The sequence below is a fragment of the Podarcis filfolensis genome (genome assembly GCF_964270895.1).
Source record: "Podarcis filfolensis genome assembly, contig: HAP1_SCAFFOLD_87, whole genome shotgun sequence".
In the NCBI taxonomy this organism is placed as follows: Eukaryota; Metazoa; Chordata; class Lepidosauria; order Squamata; family Lacertidae; genus Podarcis; species Podarcis filfolensis.
Genome location: NW_028149481.1, coordinates 130,623 through 147,269, shown reverse-complemented (window position 1 = coordinate 147,269; position 16,647 = coordinate 130,623). Strand labels below are relative to the sequence as shown.

At 52.9% G+C, this 16,647-nt stretch overlaps 1 protein-coding gene across 1 annotated transcript; it reads right to left on the bottom strand.

The window, feature by feature from the left end:
* Positions 1-799: 799 nt before the first annotated feature.
* On the bottom strand, positions 800-15,081 carry LOC310755026 (steroidogenic factor 1-like; the record flags this gene model as incomplete). The annotated part of the gene is made up of 4 exons (XM_083631704.1): positions 14,966-15,081; positions 14,759-14,935; positions 9,235-9,376; positions 800-1,564 (listed from the first exon to the last, which is right to left on the bottom strand). Coding segments are annotated over exons 2-4 (1,012 nt in total), but the record flags the coding sequence as incomplete, so codon positions are not given.
* Between the last annotated feature and the right edge of the window lie 1,566 nt (positions 15,082-16,647).

The following is a 16,647-nucleotide window of genomic DNA, read 5'->3' as shown; positions in this document are numbered from 1 at the left end:
CTGCACAGGCAAAGTGGACTAATGGGAGGCCATGCTTCAATATCCACACGCACACCCCTTTCCAAGCATTGAGGGAGGCAGCCATGCCTGAAATCATACACACACTTACCTGCGTGTAAGCCCCGCTGCACTCCATGGGGCTTACTGTTAAGACACCTCTGGCCAAGGAGGCACCTGTGGGCCCACCAGCCTCTGCTCGCTCTCAGCAGCCTCCCCATTCTCATTTGCAACCTGTCCAGGGGGTGGCCCTGCCTTCTGCCCCATCAGCCCAGATGGACACCAGTAACCCACGGGCATAGTGGGCAGGACAGGTTGTCCCTGAGCAACTCAGAGCTGAAGTCCCTGAAAGGGCGCAGCGAACAATCAACTGCCCTTTGCCAAGGCTTCCCAGGTTCCCATCACCGCTGGCTCACATGGGGAGGAAGGCAAGGGGCGGCCTCGACCTCCGCAGAGAGAGAGAACTGGGCACCAGCTACCCTTTCGCGTGGCAGCCCCTGGGCCAGGTGGGCACCTCGAAGAGGGTTCCCAAGGTAAATTACTGAGCGCAGGTGAAGCTGCGGGAGTCCTTACCTGGCAGAAGACTTACCCTGCGTTCGCTGCCGGCGCTCTGCACGTGCTCAAAGCAGGCCTCGCCCCAGCCACAGTTCAACCTTCCTCCTCACCACCCACCACCCCCACCAAACAAAGCAACCGCTGGAAACATGCCCAAGTCAGGGAGATGTAGGTCGTGGGAAGCCGTTTCCTATCGGGGCTCGTCCCCCCCCCCCAGCGAAAAGCAACGACCCCGCCCGCCCCCCACTCACCTCCAGCTCCTTGAAGAAGATGCAGCTGCGCGCCCACTCCACGATGGCGAAGAGGGTCTGATCCGCCATCTTACACACGATGCCAAAGGCGCTGAGCTTCTCGTGGCGGGCCTTGCTCTGCTCCTCCTGCAGGCAGGCCAGGATGCGGGCCTTGAGTTGCGCCTCGTCGGGCTCCTGCTGCAGCAACTTCAGGATCACGTCGGGCAAGTCGCCCCCAGTGGCTGCGGAGCCGCCATTGGGGTAGACCTCCGGGTAGGGGTACGGCGGGGCTGCCTCGTTTGGATGCGTCGCGTATGGGTCCGGGAACTCGGACTTGATGGCCCGGTTGGCGAAGGACTGGTAGTGGTAACCCGAGAGCGGCCCGTGACCCGAGGGCACCGGCATGGCCAGCGCGGGCGTCCCGTAGGAGCTGCGCTCGTAGTCGACGGGCGCCATGGCGGTGGAGCTGCTTATCCCGCTGCCACCGCCACCGCTGCCGGAGCTGCTGGAGCTGCTGCTGCTGCCACTGCCGGGCGGGGGCAGCGCCTTTGCCACCCCAGGCTGCTGGTGGTGGTGGCTCAGGCCGTGCAGCGAGGCCGACAGCCCGCCGTACTCCGCCGCCGCCGCCGCCTGCACCGGGGACACGATGGGCGGCTGGGCGGTCTCCAGTTTGAAGCTGTTGGCGCGGATCAGCGCCTTCTTCTGCTGTTTCATGGCTCGGTCCCGCTTGTACATGGGCCCGAACTTGTTCCGGCCACCCCGCATGCGGTCGGCGCGCACGGCTGGAGGAAGGAGGGAGGGAGGGAGGAGAAGAAGAAGGGGCAAAGGGAGAGAAAGCGGGGAAAAGGCGTCAGACAAAATCCGACCAGGAAGGCCCAGGCTGCGTTCAAACGACTGCACGCGGGGTGGGGGAACGCCACGAATCTGGCCCCTGCTCCGCCCCGCTTTGGCGACACTGCAGGTCGCGTGCACACTGTAACTTTGAAACACGTTTGAATTTAAGCAGGGCGTGCTGGCTAGACCTTTAATGCACATCTGAACACTGTGTGGATGCTAGACCCTCGGGGCTTCAGGGGGAAGAGGATGACTGCAGGATGGTCCTGGCGAGGGGGACGGAGAGCGTGGTCCTGGAGGCGTAAAGGCCCCTTTCCCAAGCTAGCTGTTGTTATTTCGCGCCACTGCCCGCGCCGCGACCCTCGAGCAGAGCGCAAGAATGTGTCACGGTTGTGAAACCCGCGCAGGTGCTTCTCTGCTGGCCTCCCCCGGCCTCCATCCCCGATGCCGACACTGTTCCCAAAAGCGCAGCAGCTGCCTTGGAAGCGCGCCCTGGAAGCGACCGCTCTCCTCCCCCGCTTCCAAAAGAAGAAGCTCGCCCCATATCCTACCTCCCGCCCTAGTCCTGAGAAGAGGGGAAGCGGGAGGGAGAAGCCAGGAGAGGCTTCCAGCCGCCAAGAGCGACTCCCACGAACCCGGGAGAAGAGGAGGCCCGGCCATCCCGCGGGTCCGTTGGCAGAGGATGCGTCTTCGCCTCCCACCTTCCTCCGGAGCAAGGAAGGAAGGCAGGCGGCGGCGGCGGCCGCTGGCCACGGAAATGCCTCTGCCAAACTCCTCCTGGGGTAAAGGCCATTCGGGGCTAGTAAGCCCGAGCTACTATTAAAAGTTGAAGCCAACTTGAAAAGCAGGAACGACATGCTCAGGTGTTAGGTTTCCGGAGGTCCTTGTTCCTACTTTGGAGGGGGAACAACACACCCCATCTGTGCGCCCCAGCGGTCTGCGCATGAGCTAGAAGCCGGCGGCCCAGCCAGCAAAGGACGTCAGGAGGTCCAGCCAAAGACCTCGGTGGTCCGAGATGCTTTTCTGGCGCTGCCCACCCTCCAGATGCATCTTGGAAGCAGGGTGCTGGCGCAACAGCCCTCCCCAAGCTCGGGGCGCTGGGGATGAGGGGCCTGCGGCTCTCCAGAGGCTGCTGAAGCCTAGGGACCACATCTGGAGAACCGCGGGCTCCTCGTCTCCGCTGGAGCGGAAGAGGCGCGCCAAAACTCAACTCCTCACCTCGGTCTGGTTCCTACTTCAACGAGAACTCCTTGGTTTATGCTGTGTAATTTATTGGTTTCTGCATTCGAAAATGGTGAGCCGCCTTGGGTTCCTTGGCCAGAAAGGCAGTGCGTTACAAATTAAATCATTCAGAAAGCTGGGGAAGGGACCGCCCAGCAAAGTGCCACCAATTCCTGCAAGCCGGTCGACGGGAAATGAGAATGGGGAGTTCAGGTGTGGTCGACCCCCCGTGGCCCGTCGCTCGCCGGACTGGCAGCCAACATGGCCGTGGGCTCCCCATCTCTGCCACCTTGGGAAGTCCTCTGCCTACCGCTGAGTTTCCTCGGTGCCGCTAGCAAAGATGTCTGCGCGCACCCCTGCGCAATTACGCGCAATGCCAATGATGCCCTGATTCCTCGTGTCACTCCTGCTCTCGCGCACATCCTTCCTCTTCTCCTATCTGGGGGCGGTTTTTGAGCCCTTTAAGAGCGGCTGGTGTCAGCGCCCCCTCCCTTTCCTCTAGTCCTCCCAAATCAGTACACTTTCATGTTGCCTTTTGGCCTCCGTTGTTGAAGGATCTCTTTTTAAGAGATCTGGGGTGGCATAGTGATTAGTTTACCAGGACCTGGGAGAGACCTGGGTTCAAATCCTCCCACTCGGCCTCGAAGTTCCCTGGGTGTGGCATTAGAGGCCAGTCCATAGAAGCCCATCTCCTGTGTGCGCCCTGTCTTGTGATCCATTATGCGGAAAGGGGCTTAGCTCTCCCACAATATTTCATACAAATTTGCTCCCTGGGCCAGTCACTGCTTGTCACTCTAGCCTACCTCATAGGGTTGTCGTTGGGATTAGATTGCGCCACTCTGGGCGCCACGTGGATGCCACATTGAGCTCCTCCGAGGAAAAGGGGGTATAAATGCAATTAATGAATGGATGGATAGCACCCGACCAGGGTGTTGTGTTGGAATGTGTGCCCCTCCTTCTCTTTCGTTCCCTTTTTCGTGCGCCCATTTCAGTGGCGTAGCGTGGGGGGTGCAGGGGGGGCGGGCCGCACCGGGCGCAGCATCTGGGGTTAGGGCAAATCCATGGGTTAGGGGGCGCAAATCCATGGGTTAGGGGGCGCAAATCCACGGGTTAGGGGGCGCAAATTACTTGCCTTGCCCCGGGTGCTGACAACCCACGCTACGCCACTGGCCCATTTGCTCCACGCAGAAGAACAGAAGAACGTGGGGCGGTTGCCTTTTGCCAAGTCAGAGACTCCTGGTCTATAGAGCTCAGTATTGTCTACAACTGACCGGCAGCGTCTCCTCATGAGTCTTCTCCCAGCCCAGCCTGCTGGAGATGTCCCTGGGGACTAAGCCTGGGACCTTCTGAACTATAGCCCTTCTCCGCCCCTCACGGCGACCCCTGGTGGATAAAGCCACGCGAAGCCCACCTGACGCGGGCAAGGCTAAGGCCAGTCGCAAGGCATTAAAGGGTATGGGCGCTCTGCATGCCCTCAAGGGCACTGCAGTGGTATTGGTAGAGAGGGTTGCGATGGGATTAAGTAGGGGAGAACCCTGTGTACCTCAGGCTCCTTAAGCTCCTCGGAGAACGAGCTGGGATATAAATGCAAACAAATATTTTCGACTACAACTCCCATCAGCTGGGGCTGACGGGAACTGTAGCTGAGAAACCTCCGGGATGAGGCCCAAGGTTTCATCGCACCTGCTCCGCCAAGGCACAGAACAGAAGAATCTGGCGGACACTGGTGTCCATCTAACCCACCGGTATTGTCCGCTGTGCTGGCAGCAGGGTCCTTTTAAGGGGGTGCCAGGGATTGAACCTGGAGCCTTTGGCATGCAAAGTGGGGGCACTTCACCACCGAGCAGATCTACCCCCCCTCCCATGGCGCCTGCTGTCAGAGGGGGCTCCGGCCAGCCAGGTTCTGCGCAATGGGCAATGGGCCCAAGGGACTCCAGTCAGGCCCGCATCCCAGTCCACTGCGTGGCCGGGACACTCGGTACTGCTCAGGATAGAAGGCTATTTCCTTGCAACGGTAGAAAAAGCTGAGCACCCGCCGGAATAAATGTCCGGACTGCTGGGATTTAAACAAAAAAACAAATCTGAATACAGTATTATTTTTATTCCTTTCCCCTGGGATCTTTGGAAAGGGAAGTGTCCGCCAGGGTTATAACTTTTTTACAACCTCATGTTCCTGTAGCTTAGTTAGATGAACTTTTGCCTAAAAACAAAGGAATGAACTGTCATTTCCAAACCTTTTGAAAAAAGGTCACCCCGAAATCAATACATCGATTTTGGTAGATGTAACTGTATAATGTATTATGCATGGCATGTATACAGGAAAAATGGAGCTTGCAAATTTTCTAATACATGTACAATGTTTTATACATGGTCCATCACTTCTTATTGCTGAGAATAAACTGAGGATCTTGTGCGACATTGTAATGATTATGATTATATTTATACCCTGCCCATCCAACTGGGTTTCTCCAACCACAATTGTATATTGCCACAGAAATAAATATTAAAAATTAAGAAGTTTAGTTGTTTGCCCAGAAATCTTTCCATATAGACCAGTATCTGGATTCTTCTTGAACATTCTCAGCAGTTTTAGGAAGTTCCAGGCAGCTGTAAAAGTTATAAACAGTTCCATGAAGTTTTAAAAAGTGCTCATAGTTACGAGTAGTAACGTTACATATACAGTGTTTCCAACTTTTCATTTCAGGGCAAGCTTTTTCCATAACTGAGAATAATTAGTCCCTTTTTCAGTGTTTTTAAGCAAAAGTGCATCCCTTTATGATACAGGAAACCGTTACACCCCCAGTGCCCAAACACACAGACACCCCTTCTTGGCGCTGCCTGCTTTCATCCACATAGAATCATAGAATCATAGAGTTGGAAGAGACCACAAGGGCCATCGAGTCCAACTCCCTGCCAAGCAGGAAACACCATCAGAGCACTCCTGACATATGGTTGTCAAGCCTCTGCTTAAAGACCTCCAAAGAAGGAGACTCCACCACACTCCTTGGCAGCAAATTCCACTGTCGAACAGCTCTTACTGTCAAGTTCTTCCTAATGTTTAGGTGGAATCTTCTTTCTTGTAGTTTGGATCCATTGCTCCGTGTCCGCTTCTCTGGAGCAGCAGAAAACAACCTTTCTCCCTCCTCTATGTGACATCCTTTTATATATTTGAACATGGCTATCATATCACCCCTTAACCTCCTCTTCTCCAGGCCTTGGGATATGTGTAGAGGGTGCTTCTGAGCATGCACAAAGTATCTCCCGCACACGTACACAAAAACCCTATCTCCACCAGCTTATCACACATGCCTGAGTCTGTATGTGCAACTGGAGATGGTGAGGAATGTGTAAAAAAACCAATCACGGCTTAACAAAATTTGAAAATTACAATGGGTAGAGGAGGGAAAGGATTAGATTTTAATTATACTCTATATTGCTTAATGTAGGTTATCAATGGATCTATGGAACCCCCTCAAAAAGATATAGGAACTAGATATTTGCACACAAATTATTCCCAAGGATGGGAATAAAATTTGGGGATCGCAGCCCTGAAAAATCTGCTTCTAGATTTCTTTGGGAAAACTCCTTGAAATTACAGATAGTATTGCACTCCTTTGCAAATGTGAAAATGTTTCCTTCTTTATCACCTACTAGTTGGAGGGACTGCAATAAACTTCGTGCATATTACCATTTACTGTAATTTGGTGCAAGATTTTTGGAATTTATTCTTGACATGAATGATAAATATTGCTAAAGAAACTATTGCTCGTTGCCCAAAATTAGTGTTACTGAATATTTTTGATGATACAAATGTAAATATATTGTCAAAAGAATTGGTCTTATATATGACCTTGGCAGCATGAACAAGACAGTTTGAGCATGTAATGCCAACTATGGCTCAACTGGCTGCCACTTAGTTTTCAGGCCCAGTTCAGTGCTGGATTTGACCTACAAAGCCTTAAATGGCGCAGGAGCACCACTCCTAAAGGACGGCTTCTGCCCAGAAGCTCTGAGGCCCTTCTTCATGTGGCCCCTCCAAGAGAGATACAGAGGGCGGCAACATGAGAAGGGGCCTTTTCTGTGGTGGCTCCCCACTTGTGGGATGCTCTCCCCATGGGGGGCTAGCCTGGTGCCGTCTCTACATATCTTTAAGTGCCAGGCAAAAACATTCCTCTTCAGCCAGTTTTTAGATATGCTGTAAGCCACCCAAGGTGGCTGGGGAAACCAAACCAGAAGGGTGAGGTATAATAATCATCATCTGTGGCCTTTTAAACCGTGGGGGGATATTGTTTTTTAATTGTTACTAAGGGATGTGTTTTTGAGATTTTATATTGTAACGTGCCCTGTGATCTTCGGATGAAGGGCAGTCTAGAAATGTAATTAATTTATTAATTAATATTAATAATATTTGCAACTCAGTGGGAAACAGCCCAAAATCTTACACTGGACGCTTTGTACCACACTACTCTGGGATACAGCTTTAATGGAGAGAAACGCACATATTTGAGATTTTTACAACGAGTAGAACCTCCGGACACTTTATATGATTTGGCATTCCTTGATGACATAGGCAACAGAACCATCCTCTTCAAGACAACCCCACCGCAAGCCTGGCAACTATGGAACTAGCCTTCATGATCTGATAAAATTGGCAGCCTTTACTCGGGCTTTCTTGAAAGGGTTCCCCAAGGGTCATCTAGTCCAACCCCTGGAATCACAACTACGGAACCCCTGACAGGTGGCTCTCCAGCCTCCGAGGAAGGAGAGACCGCCACCTCCCGCGGGAGACCCTTCCACCGTCGAACAGCTTTGGCTGGTGCTGAGCCTGAATGAATCTCCTGCCTTGTCGCTTGAAACCATGAGTTCGGGTCCTGCCCTCCGGAGCAGGAAAAAACAAGCATGGTCCATTTTCCATGCGACAGCCCTTTAGGTATTTGAAGATGGCTCTCACGTGACCTCTCTCTGTGTTTATTTTTATCCTGTTTTTATTATTTGAAACCCCAATTGGTTCCCGGAGACACGTGTCCTTCCAGACCTAGACTACTATGCTGCGGAGGAGCCTCCTCCGGGACCCGCGCCCTGCCTCGCCCCCTCCTTTCCACCCCATGGAGGAATTTGCTTTCACTTTATGTCGTTCCAAGCCTGCTCTCCAGGCAGCCCTCCGCTCTGCTCTCTAAGGCAGGAAAGTCCCCGAACGTGACAGCAACGCGCAGCGGAAACGGAGCTGGGAAGTCGGGTTTTAAACTGGGAGTACCAGCAAATAGTGTGCATTGAATCGGTACTGCGGCTTTTTAATTGCTAGACTCTAAATGGGAAATATACCAATCTTCAGATCACTCAGTGGAAACGGAGCTCGGAAGTCGGGCTTTAAAAGCAATATAAAAATAAATGCGGGGTTTTTTCCCAGGACTTCTCCAGCAAAGCGAGCCGAGCATCAGGACTTGGGCCTGGGCAATGAGACGGGGGCGGACGGGACTCCCATGGGAAACACGTGAGCAGGATCTGAGCACGTCTGAAAGCATTGCTGCCATGGATAGCCTTATAATCCTGCATGAATTCGTCCCGCCCTCTTTTAAAGCCTTCCAGGTTGGTTACTGAGGAACCACAAGAATACTGTCATCATTACCCGACTTTCCCTTAGGGGGCCTCCGCTCAAATGGAACACGGAATTAATAGTAATAAGGATATTGTGGCTTGCAACTAAGCTTGACAGCACAGGCAGAAAAAGCACTCAGCTCCTTTGCACTTTACAGGGTCTCACTTCCAAGAGTCCTTGCAGGGTAAGGTCCCTGCCCCTCTTATAAAGAGCCACACGGGACACGTGGAAACCCAGCAGAAGGAGAAGGGACGGGGAATACTAGGGGATGGGGTGGTTAGAGGGGAAAGAGGCTAAAGATATAAAGGAAACAGATCTAGAACATCTCAAAAGGTCTCTTTTAAACCGCCTGGCACTGTTGTTTGGGTGGACGCTGTGCGTGGAGGCGCGCTCTTTTCAAAAACGCGCCTCCTGGCCAAGGAAGGTGTTGCATTCTCACGACCTAGGCACGAAATGCATGTATACCTATATGTTTTGCTTCCTCGCTCCCTCAGAGGTAAAAAAGCAACGGGGGCTAAGAGGGGGAACGAGGAAGAAAATTGGCCGGTAGGGGTCAAGTCGCCAGTCCTTCCACGCACTCCCACCCACGTCAAGTCCCACGTCCCCACGTCCTGCTTGGGTCGGAGCAAAAGCCCTCCTGGCCGCGGTTAGCTCAGAGGCGGCAGCATCCAGGACATAAATGGATGTCAGGATCCCTCCCCGCCCGCTTGGCAGAAGGCGCTTTCGCGTCAGCACCTACCTTCCGCGTTGCAAAGACTCGCCCCCCTCCCGCCCGCCCAAGACTCTGCCCACGGGAGTCACCTTCGAGTTTCATGCCCACCACGAGGCACTTCTGGAAGCGGCAATAGGGACACCTCTTGCGCTGCGTCTTGTCGATCTTGCAGTTCTGGTTCTCCGTACACGTGTAGTGCTTGCTGTTCTGCACGGTTCTCTTGAAGAAGCCCTGAGGGTAAGATGTGCGGGGGGGAGTGTGAGAAGTTCAAGGAGTCTGGAAGCGCGAAGAATTCCCCACAAACGGGGGTCACAGGTGGGTCCCACACCCCTCGCCTTGCAAGCCCCGCCCTGCCCAAAGCAGCTGTCACTTGGGAGGGGGATTCAAACATGCGCTCTGAGTATGCCCAGGGGAACTCTCGCTTTAGTGAATATGCCAGACCTTCCAGAGCACAGACTATGATTCTGAGGAACTCACAGGGAACCCGACACATATGAAGCTCGGGTGCAGGCAGGAGAAGACTACAGTGGTACCTCGGGTTACATACGCTTCAGGTTACAGCCTCCGCTAACCCAGAAATAGTGCTTCAGGTTAAGAACTTTGCTTCAGGATGAGAACAGAAATCGGGCTCCGGCAGCGTGGCAGCAGCAGGAGGCCCCATTAGCTAAAGTGGTGCTTCAGGTTAAGAACAGTTTCAGGTTAAGAACGGACCTCCGGAACGAATTAAGTACTTAACCCGAGGTACCACTGTATATCACCTGCGGCCCTTCTTCTTGTCAGCCGATTAACATTCTGTGTCCTTTTAAAGGTGTTTCTGGGAGGAGAGTTGTTTGTTTGTTTGTTTGTTTGTCTATGTTTTATTATGTATTTGTGCCCTCATTTTGTATTTTTTCTGTTGTGAGCCGCCCTGGGATCTTTGGATGAAGAGCAGTATACAAGTTTAATAAATAATTCAGCTGCTGCTTCTGGGTTTAGATAGCTAGCTCTGCTCCTTGTCTCAAAACCCAGTTCCCTCTGGCGCTCTTTGGGACACAAGGGGGGCAACTGGGAAAGCGGCAGGGTGGAATCGGGAGACCTGAATGCGTGTGAGAGTGTATCCCACGACACGTGTACCAAAGCATTATGATCATCAGCTCTGCTCTGGGAAGGGCGACTGAAACCATTTTTGCATCCGTTATCTGAAGGACTGTTCAAGGAACAGCAACACTGAAAAGGGGAGACCGACCTGGCCCCGTCCGTGGGCCAGTCAGGAAGCAACTGCTCCAACACTTGCTTTCCTCTGCCTTCCTCGTTGTTTATTTCTTTTGTGCCATGTCTCTCTGGTGGTGAGTCTGTGGGCATAGACTGTTTTTGTCTTTACTTTATACTTTGGGGCCCTTTGTAAGATACTATTAATAATCATAAATCCATTTAATTTCCCTCTGATTTCACACTTAACGTCCTCTCTGTCTTCTAGTGGTTTTATCTGTGTGCTGCCTTTCCAAAGTTAAAACCATATTCAAGGCAGTTTACAACATGTAAAAACAACAACACAATTACAAACATTACAAAAGTAGTCGTAAACAATAAACAACAAGAACAATCTCTAAACAATACCACAACCCAATAGTCATGTCCCCATATGCATCTGATGAAGAAGATTATACCATGTTAATTTTTTTGGTCTTAGCAGTTCAGGAAAATGGAAATCTGCCTGATACCTAGGCAGAACTTTGGTTCACCTGGCTCAACGCTGCCTGTATGGGATGGCAGCAGAGCTCACGGGTTTTTGGCAGGGGACGTTCCCAGCCCTACTGGGGGTCGAGCGTGTGGCTTTTAAAATAAAATAATAGTTTCCATGTTTGGATGTTTGCTTATTATAAAGTACCTGTTCTAAATTATCACAGTTTGGAACTACATGCAGAAGACCACACATCGCGCCAGGAGTGAAAGTAATATATAATATAATATAATATAATATAATATAATATAATATAATATAATATCACACATGAGGCAGCTCGGAAATGGAAGAGGAAGACTTTTGAGCAAAGCAGGAACGGAGCACCGGTGAGAGGAGAGGCGATATGCGGAGCCACCGGGGAGAGTTTCAGGGCTGGTGGGGGGCAATAACCGCGGCACCCCGGACCCAAGCACTTGATAGCAAAGGGTACGACTCCCATCACCCCTAACCAGTCCGGTGGCCATGCTGGCTGGAGCAGAGGAGAACTGGGAGGCCAGGGACCCCTTTGGGGACCACAGCCCCAATAATAATTAGCGTCTAATCAAGCTGTCCCATTCTGGCCCCCACCATCGCCACTACCCTGACTCCTATCCAGGAGGGGCGACAAGAACCCAGAACTCTGAGGTCCAGCTCCGAGGCCCTTCTGGCGGATCCCTAATTGCAAGAAGCAAAGCTACAGGGAACCAGGCAGAGGGCCTTCTCGGTGGTGGCGCCTGCCCTGTGGAACGCCCTCCCATCAGGAGATGAGTAATTATATAACATTTAGGAAACATCTGAAGGCAGCCCTGTATAGGGAAGCTCTATAAGGTGTAATATTTTACTGTGTTTTACAATGTTTTTATATATACTGGAAGCTACCCGCAGAGTGGCTAGGGCAACCCAATTAAATGGGCTGTGTAAAAATAATTTATTATTATTATTATTAGTCCATCACCACCTCCACATAAGGAGGAGAATAACATTATATTGCGATTATTTAAAATAAAGCACATTTCAGCGAGTCATTTTGTCTTGCGAACTTCTGCAAGCCGCCGGTGACGTCACAACCTCAGGCAATTAAATAAAAAGATCTTCGACTCAGAACGGGGGGGGGGGGGCGGCTCAGCTCCGGGGATGAATCCCTAGAAGAGGCGGCCTCACCCTGGGGAAAGGGAGCCTCAAGAGCGCGCCTCTTCTGAGAAGGCAAGACGCGCACGGTTCCTCGGTTGGCTCCACCGCCCCGGCCCCCTCGCTTCAGCCCCGACACCTGTCCGCAGATCCCCCGGGCCCTGTCATGGTCTGCCTCCTGGAATCTAACCTTCAGCCAGGATGTTAAACTGCAAGAACCACGCGGGAGGAGGGGGGAGCGGGGAGGCAGTGCCGGCTTACCACACAATTGTTAATTCTGAATTTCAGATAAGCCGTCCTGGGACCTACTGGTGAAGAGTGAGCAATACATTTAATAATCCTAATTATAATTCTGGAGTGTAAGTGAAGGAATACACTTTTTTCCAGGCAGAGACTGAGACAGGGTGGGAGATGTTTCTTAAGACTAGAGTCTCTCTCAGGACCTAACTGGCAACCCCCCCACCCCCCCCGTAAGGCGCCTAGGGCATTGTCAGTCCCCCAGGGAAAGCGCATCTCCCTTTCGCTGGTGGTGAGGGTGGGGGCGATCGCATAGTTCAAGCTGGAGCTGCCGATTCTCTCCCCCCCCCCCACAGACACACATGATGGGGGGGGCCTCCAGAAGCTTGAAGAGACTCCATGGACCTTGGCCTTCCTTTGTGGGGGCCTCACGACAAATGTGACAGACATACCCGAGACGCATCCTGGTAAACTGAGGCTCCCGTCTCTGGGTCTCTCCCTCCCCCACCTTCCTCGGTCCCACCGTTAAGGCAGGAATCTCAAAAACACCGTCTCAGAACAAGCAAGCAAGCAAGAACACCGTTAGAGACAGCAAGGGAGGACGCGGGAACTGGAAAGAAACTAAACCGAAGTGAGCGAAGAAAAACAGAAGAACGTCAGGCAAATAAATAAATCCACAAAGCAGAAAAATGACCAAGAACAGACATTTAAAGGGATGGCGTTGCTGGGTGTCATCATCCGGCAGGGGGGTGGGGGGCAATATTCAATACCCCCACCCCACCCCAATTTCTCCTTAACCCTTCCCGCACCCGCCGCTTGCACAGCGGCCCTTCCCAGCAGGGGCCCCGCCGAGCACCGTCCTCTGGCGGCCTCCGGAGACCCCTCTCCGTTCCTGGAGAGAAGGACGGAGCGGGCCAGCCCGGGTCTGGTCCTGAGCACCGCCAGGCCTTTTGCACAGAGGGGCCGAGAGCAGCGCTCCGGGGCTCCATTCGGTTCCCCCCGCTCGGCTCCAGGGAAAGAGGCGCGCAGGGTCCTCGCGCGTCTTTCGCGCAGCCATATATTTCCCCGCGCCTAAAAATCTACAATTTCTTGGAAAATAATTGCCGCCACATCCACACCCTGAGGTGCCCACGCTGCGCACCGGAAAGTGTCCCCAGATCCCCAAACGCGCCCCCAGGTTCAGTTTTCGCTAGGCACTTAATAATATTTACTGCTAAGACTTGCGGTTCCCTAAAAGACGAATCTCCTTCTTTGAATCACCTTTTGGGAACTCCAGACCGGGATGCATTTCCCCGGACACATTTCCTGATCGAGTCGCCCGCAAATCAGTCGATTTCGTTTATTCCGGAAGCATTTTGTTCATTCTCAGAAAAGATTTCCAAAGAATTCCTACCGCGCATTTTTCGAAAAGAGTTTTAGGGGCGAAAAGGCCGCGCAGGGGAAGCATTTGCCCCCCGGCCCCCACCCCCTCCCCGGAACAGACTTCGGGAACCTATCGCTCCTGAACGGGAATGGCATCAAATCGGCGTTACATGCGATTTTTGGCTCCGGATCACGGACTCCTTAAAATTCGCCCTCCGTAAAATCGGGGTTCGAGGAGAAGTGATAAACATTCTCGTCCTCTAAAATATCACAAATGATCGGAAACAAAAACCCAAAAGGAACTGAGGCCGTATTGTGGGTTCTACGGGGCGAGCGTTGTGGGGCTGCGCTACAGACATGGGCCCCAGAAAATTAAGACGAGTGAGGCGTCTACAGGTCGAAATATGTACCGGGATTTTCAACAGAATATGGTAAGGTTCTGGGATTAATTAAATACTGTTCGAAGCTCTGGGTAATCCAGAGTTCGATGAGGATGGCTTGGTGCTTAAGAAAAATACGTTTAGCAATAATTTTGGAGCTATTTTAATCAATATAATTATTTGCGTTTATGTTGCTCATATTAGTAGCATGGCTTTATTTTAATGATTAATAATAATGAAGCAGTTACCACTATTTCATATAACAATGAAGCAGTGAAAGCGATAATAATTCAAATTTTGTTTGCGTCCTAATTATTTTCTTTTCAATCCCGTTCTCGCCGTTTTGCCCTGCAAATATTTGTAAACCCCGTCCCTCGCGGAGAGACGAACCTCTTTTGAATACGCGCGTCCAGCGTCATGTATTAAAATACGCCACCATAATTTTCTGCACCGGCGGTTTTGCTCCGGGGTGTTTTAGGGCGCTGCAGTTAAGACGCCCAGGGCGATATCCAATTTTCAATGCGGCATTTATTATGATAATCCCATCCGGGGGTCATTATTCAGTCGGCGGGTGGAGCGGAGTTCATTGGGGAAGGGGGAGCCTGCAATTTTTTTAAAGAAGGGCATCAGACCCCCACAAGCCCACCCTGCTGCGCTGAAACATTTTTGGGGGTCCAAATTTGGGGATCCCTGATCTCAACGCTCTCCCCTCTCTCCTTCCTAAGAAGAAGACCGCTAAGCCCCTTTCTCGGCTGCGGGAGGCAGTCCCGAGGCGGTCGCTGTCCCTCGACGGCCGGCACTTACCTTGCAACTCTCGCAGGTGAGCAGCCCGTAGTGATAGCCGGAGACCTTGTCTCCGCAGACTGGGCAAAGCTCGTCCAGATCTTCGTCGTAGGAGTAATCCATCATCTCTGGGAAAGTAGGAGAGCCGGGCAGCGTCTGAGCCTTAACCGGCGGTGATGGCAGCGGCGGGACCGGGACCTAAGAGAAGACTGGCAGCGGGACCGGGACCTAAGGGAAGACTGGCAGCGGGACCGACGACCGACCGATGGGCAAGGGAGGGCAGCCGCCTATATAGCTGGGCGAGGAAGCTGTGCTTGCCCAGTCTCCTCCGCCGCCTCTTGAGGCTTGGGGGGGTGGAGGTGGGATGGGGGTGGGCGGGAGTAAGAAGCGCCCAGCCGAGAAAGGAGGGCGCTGAGGAGTGGAGAGTTAGGGCTCCACTATACCCGCGGGGTGGGGCGTCGGGAGTCAGAACCCCCACCCACCCAGTGGGGGCAGGGCTTCCCCCCACCGCGGCCTTTGAGCAGATCTCCGCTTGCCCCGCCTCCCCGCGCAGCCCGAAGACGAAACGTCCCGTCCTCATCAGCCCAGCTCGAGACTGGCATCCATGGACTTGTGGCCCCGACGGGGCGCGCCAGCTACTCAGAAGCAGCGGCAGAGGCAAAAGGGCTACATTGGCTCCCAGTACGTTTCTGAGCACAATTCAAAGTGTTGGTGCTGACCTTTAAAGCCCTAAACGGCCTCAGTCCAGTATACCTGAAGGAGCGTCTCCACCCCCATCGTTCTGCCCGGACACTGAGGTCCAGCGCTGAGGGCCTTCTGGTGGTTCCCTCATTGCGAGAAGCAAAGCTACAGGGAACCAGGCAGAGGGCCTTCTTGGTGGTGGCACCCGCCCTGTGGAACGCCCTCCCACCGGATGTCAAGGAAATACACAACTACCAGACTTTTAGAAGACATCTGAAGGCAGCCCTGTTTAGGGAAGCTTTGGATGTTTAATAGACTATTGTATTTTAATATTTTGTTGGAAGCCGCCCAGAGTCGCTGGGGAAACCTAGCCAGATGGGCGGGTATAAATATTATTGTTGTTGCTGTTGCTGTTGCTGTTACTATTATTACTACTACTACTATTATTATTATTATTATTATTATTATTATTATTACAAGAAGGGAAGAAAGGACTGAGAAGGACAAAGCGCGTGCGGAAGGGCCCTTGGGGGCTGGTTTCCCCCCACCCACCCCACGCGGGAGAGTAGTTGCCACGGGACACCCCCCCCCAATCCCTCCTTCCCTAGCAAAGCTCTCCCCCACCCAAGCAGCCCCCGCACAGCTAGGGCCCCGGTGCTGTCCTGCCCCCCCCCCCCACTCCAGACTGAAGCGACCGAAACTCTGTGCTCCATGGGGCGGGGGCATGGGGGGCATTCAGCAGCCTTCTCCTCTTGGGGAGTCTCCCTCCGGGTTTGTTTTCCCTCACCCTGGATGGTTGGGTGGGTGCACGCGCGTGTGACGTCGACCGGGCCTCCCCAGCGGCGCGCTTCGCTCCTCACGGTCAGCCCGGGGAACCGGCCAGCAGCCCAAAGCGCGCAGACTGAGGCGCCGCGGAGATTCAGCCGGGCCGGTTCGCCTCGGCCAGGAGACTTCCTGGATTTCAGGGGAGTCACCGAGTCAGTCACTGCTGCTTAATTTGAGATTGGGGGAGGGAGGAGGGAAAATTACCCCCCCCCCCTTCAAAAAGTGTAATTCATCCTTTCGGAGGGACTTGATAAAATGTTTCGGGTTTTTTTCAGAAAAAAAATAAACAAGACTCGTTAGCATCTTTTCTTTGCCTGTGTTGAAAGAGAACACGCGTCAGCCGGAGAACTTCGTGCCTCTACCGCCGGTGGAAATAAAACGGGGGCGGCGGTTTTTATTTGTTT